Source organism: Pteropus vampyrus, unplaced genomic scaffold (assembly GCF_000151845.1).
Source record: "Pteropus vampyrus isolate Shadow unplaced genomic scaffold, Pvam_2.0 Scaffold97, whole genome shotgun sequence".
Taxonomy (NCBI): domain Eukaryota; kingdom Metazoa; phylum Chordata; class Mammalia; order Chiroptera; family Pteropodidae; genus Pteropus; species Pteropus vampyrus.
The window spans coordinates 118,998-124,398 of NW_011888878.1; the positions used below are offsets into that span (position 1 = coordinate 118,998).

General features: G+C 35.9%; 1 protein-coding gene across 1 annotated transcript in view; it reads left to right on the top strand.

Annotated features, from left to right (window-relative positions):
- GXYLT2 (glucoside xylosyltransferase 2) overlaps positions 1 to 5,401 on the top strand; it is a 112,595-nt gene that overhangs the window by 49,009 nt on the left and 58,185 nt on the right. The window contains exon 4 of the mRNA XM_023533151.1: positions 3,665 to 3,771. Within this exon, the coding sequence (XP_023388919.1) occupies positions 3,665 to 3,771 (107 nt within the window). The remainder of the gene's footprint in view (positions 1 to 3,664; positions 3,772 to 5,401) is intronic.

A 5,401-nucleotide genomic window follows, 5' to 3' on the forward strand; every position in this document is an offset into this window, starting at 1 on the left:
AAGGGCAGACAGGGCAGGCACCAGAGCCCTGCTAAAGCAAATCCTGCTTTGTAGGGTCGGCCCCTAGATAACAGCTTCTCCACTGTAGTTACTGGCCAGAACTCATGAACAATCAGCTGTGAGTCAATCCCTCCCATTCATGTGCAAATAGCAACCAAGGCTCAACTACAACAGGAGGGCACACATAACACATACAGAGGACACACCAGGAGCACCCAGCTCAAGTAACCAGGGAGACGATGCCACTGGGCCCCACAGAACACTTATTACATAAAGCCACTTTACTAAAACCAGGAGACATAGCTGCCCTATCTAATACACAAAAAACAAACAAACAAACAAACAAACAACAACAACAAAACAAAATCACAGGAAGGCAGCTAAAATGGGGAGACAAAGAAACATGTCCCAAATGAAAGAACAGAATGAACTCCAGAAAAAAAGAACTAAATAAAATGAAGACAAACAGTCTACTAGATGCAGAGTTCAAAACACTGGTTATAAGGATATTCATTGAAATTAGAAGAAGAGATGAGCTCAGTGAGAACTTTAACAAAGAGATAGAAAACATAAAAGTGGAGATAGAAAACATAACAAAAGAACCAGTGAGAAATGAAGAATACATTAGAGGGAATCAATAGTAGATTGGATAAAACAGAGGTTCAAATCCGATTTATAAGATAAGGTAACAGAAAACACCCAATAAGAACAGCCACAAGAAAAAAACAATACCAAAAAATAAGGATAGTTTAAGAGGCCTTTTGGACATATCAAGCATTCCAACATTTGCATCATAGGGGTACCGGAAGAAGAGAGAGCACAAGGATTTGAAAACCTATTTGAAGACATAATGATGGAAAACTTCTCTAACCTGGTGAGAGAAATATACCTAAGCCCAGGAAGCATAGAGAGTTCTAAACAAGATGAACCCAAAGAGGCCCACACCAAGACACATCATAATTAAAATGCCAAAGTTTAAAGACAAAGAATCTTAAAAGCAGAAAGAGAAAAGCATCTAGTTACCTACAAGGGAGCCCCAATAAGGTCAGCTGATTTCTCAACAGAAACTTTGCAGGCCAGAAGGGATTGGCACAAAATATTCAAAGTGATGAAAAGCAAGGACCCACAACCGAAATTACTCTACTTAGCAAGACTATCATTCAGAATCGAAGGACAGGTAAAGAGCTTTCCAGACAAGAAAAAGCTAAAGGAGTTCATCACCACCAAACATGTATTATAAGCAATATTAGAGCAACTTCAGGAAGGAGAAAGAGGAGAAGGGGAACGAAGATAAAAAATATGAATAACAAAATGACAATAACTACCTATCTATCAATAATTATTTCAAATATAAATGGATTAAATGCTCCAATCAAAAGACAGGGTACTGCCATGAATATTGGAGTACATAGATCTTTATGAATTATTGTTTTGGTTTTCTTTGGATAAATACCCAGAAGTGCAATTTGTGGGTCAAAAGGTATATCTATTTTTTAATTTTTTGAGGAACCTCCATACTATTTTCCATAGCAGCTATACCAATTTGCAATCCCACCAACAATGTATGAGGGTTCCCTTTTCTCTGCATCTTCAACAACACTTGCTGGTTTTCAATTTATTGATGATAGCCATTCTGACAGGTGTGAGGTGATATCTCATTGTGGTTTTAATTTGCATTTCTCTGATGATTAGCAACCTTGAGCATCTTTTCATATGTCTGTTAGCCGTCTGTATTTCCTCTTTGGAGAAGTATCTGCAGCACAATTTACAATAGCCAAGATATGGAAGCAACCTAAATGCCCATCAACAGACAATTGGATAAAGAGATTATGGTTCATATATACAATGGAATATTACTCAGCCATAAAAAGAACAAAATTTTGTCATCTGCAACAATGTGGATACACCTAGAGAGTATTGTGCTGAGTGGAGTAAGACAGAGAAAGACAAATGCCATACGATTTCAATTACATGTGAAATCTAAAGAACAAAACAAACAAACAAAACAGAAACAAACTCACAGATAGAACATTTTGAGGACGGCCAAATGGGATGGGTGGGGAGATGCAGATGGGGAGGGGATTAAGAAGCACAAATTGGCATTTCACAATAGTCATGGGTATGTAAATTATAACATAAGGAATATTGTCAACAATATTGTAATAACTGCATATGGCGTCAGAGGGGTACTAGATTTGTCAGCATAATCACTTTGTAAATTATATAAATGTCTAATCACTATGTTGTACACCTGAAACTAATATAACATTGTATGCCAACTCTATTTTATGCAACTCTATTGTATGCAACTTTATTTTTTAAAAAAGGATAGAAAGAGACAAGTGATTGGCAAAAAGTTGAACTTAACAAATTAGAAAGTTCTGTTGGGTATTGTAACCTATTTTTTATTATACTAGCAAATCAGAATGTTTGGGGGAAGAAAATAAAGTACCACAGACTGGATGGCTTAAAATAACAGAAAAAAATGAATAAAATAAAGTGGACACACTGGTTGATTGCAGTGTGGACAGTGGAATTGCCGAGGCCGACTCATGATGACTTGGACTTTGCCTGATGCCTTAGAGATGGATTCAGAATCTGCTTCAGAAATAGAATTTAACAGTCCTCCTGATTGGCTGGTTTAAGAGTTTAAGAGAAGTGAGATGATAAGGATTCCACCTAAGTTTCTGATCTGAACCACTATTAAGTTTGATCCATTAAAATTGCAAATGTCATCTATTTGTGACCTACAAAAAAAAAGGCAAGTTTCTTATGGTTTGGCCTACTAAATGGATGGTGGTGCTATTTAGAGATGGGAAAGAAGATCTGTTTTTGGCAAGAGGGGTGATGAGTTTAATGTGAGTCATGTTTTGATTTTGAGGGGTCTGGGAGAGGCAAGTCTTACCATCTATTTGTCTGACATCCTAAGTGGCAGGTGGCACTTTCAGCATTTCCTACACAGAACCCGTGAGAACAAGGCCTGGATGTACTGTTGGTGCTGATCTGCTGCACAAACTTGCTCATTCATTAAATGACCTATTTTCCACATGCTACAGACCTTTTTATATGTTATGAGATGGGATGAGATTAATTGCATAAAAATGGGGATAAGAAAAATGACCTCGAATTGGCACTAAAATCTCTAGGTTAGTGATTTTAAAACTTATTACCATTTGAAAAGATGAGAGAAAAAAATGTCAGGTTTCTTCTTATCTCCATTTTAGGGGAAAAAAGTATTTTATAGTCAAAGTTATTATTACAAAGTTGTCTCCCCAACCTATCCAAAAAATATTAGTAACACATTTGAATTTTCCCTGACCTAGAATTGTGACTTCAATGCCACTAATAAAAAAAATAAACTAACACATGATAGTTTTTATTAACCCCAGCTAAGTAAGTATTCCATTTTGAATGACAAATGGATGTCAACATTTCTTATCTGTTTTTGATAATGGAAATTGGCATTCCTTAAAAATAATAGAGAGACTGTGATTGACAGGCCATTTACCTTCTCTGAGTCATATGTCATAAAGGTAGATTATGAAAATGTCATTTTGGAGTATCAGTGAGTATTGATTGATTCTCAAATATTGATTCTAAGGTAATTTAAAATAAAGTTCAGGTGATGTTTTTCTTGAAATTAATTTCTATATAACCAAATCAGTCACAGAGAGAAGTGGTTGGTCAATTGACTGAGAAACACAGTCTCACCCATTTTTTGAGGAGGTCTCATCTACCTCAAACCTGTAGAAGAAACCCTTCCTCAGAAAGGTAAGATTTTACTATGAGAATGATCAGAGCACAAGTCTTTGCAACTAAGCCTATTATTTCTCAAGTATAATTTTTTTTTTTTTTTTGAAATTTACATCCCAGCAATTCAAGATTTATGAAATCCTAAAAATCAGTGGACATTTACTTTTCTACTTCTGTGAATAATGGTCTAAGAGCGGACCATTATTAGTGCATGTTAAACTTCAGATGGCTTAAGTTCTCTCAGCTGCACATTGCTTTCAGGTAATTCAGAAGCTTAAAGTGTTTAAAACAATATGCCGATTACAAATAAATCAAAATTGTTCATTAAAATTGGTTCTGGAGGACTTTTCCCTTTTCCCTTAGTAAAGGAAATAATTGACTTTCATGAATTCACATCGCCTTTCCTTCATTTAATAGAAATCAGTGAGAGTTTATAATGGATCTATACATTTGTTATACACTGTGCCTGTTTGATTACAAGGGCCTGTGTCTTCAATAATGTACTTCACTGAGGATTCTAGAGCTTTATAAATATGACAGAAATCTCTGGATTGCAGAATCTTCAGCTACATTATTGTCATATGGCAACCAATATGGTAACATGAATTAAGTTAAGGCACTATATAGACCTAACCCAGTAAGAAAAGTTTTTTGAAATTAATTAATTGATTGATTGATTGATTGATTTTATGGTGATAAGTTTCAGCTGTATACTTTAACAATAAGGCATATGTATATATATTTACACTGTGTGTTCACCTCCCATAGTTAGATTTCTTTCTATCACCATATAGTTGACCCTCTTTACCCCATCTACCTCCCCGCTTTCTCTACTCCCTACCCTATGGTAACCACTAGAATATTGTCAATGTCCATGAGTCTCTGTTTGTCCCGTTCCTTTGATGCTTTTAGTTTTATATCCCACACATAAGTGATATCAGGTGATTTTCAACTTTTTCTGTGTGGCTTATTTTGCTTAGCATGATTATCTCGAGGTCCATCCAGGTTGTCACAAATGGCAGTATTTCATCTCTTCTTATGACTGAGTAATATTCCATTGTATATATGTAACATAGCTTCTTTAGCCAATCATCTATCGTAGGACACTTCGGTTTCTTCCATGCCCTGGCCACTGAAAATAATGCTGCTGTGAACATCAGTATGCAAATATCTTTTCTGATATGGGTTTTCAAATCTTTGGGGGTAAATACCCAATAGAGGGATTGCTGTATCATACGGTAGATTAATTCTTAGTTTTTTGAGGAACCTCCATACTGTTTTCCACAGTGGCTGTACCAATTTTCAGTCCCACCAGCAATGTGTGAGGGTTCCTATTTCTCCGCATCCTCCGCAACATTTGTTATTCCTTGTCCTGTTGATTATAGCTATTCTAACAGGTGTGATATGGTGTCTCATTGTGGTTTTGATTTGCATTTCCCTAATAGCTAGCGATGTTGAGCATCTTTTTAAATATTTGTTGGCCATTTCTATGTCCTCTAGGGAGAAGTGTCTGTTCAGGTCCTCTGCCCATTTTTTGATTGGATCATTTGTTTTTTTGTTGTTATTGAGTTGTATGAGCTTTTGTATATTTTAGATATTAGGCCTTTATCAGAGGTGTTGCTTGCAAATATATTTTCCCATTCAGATG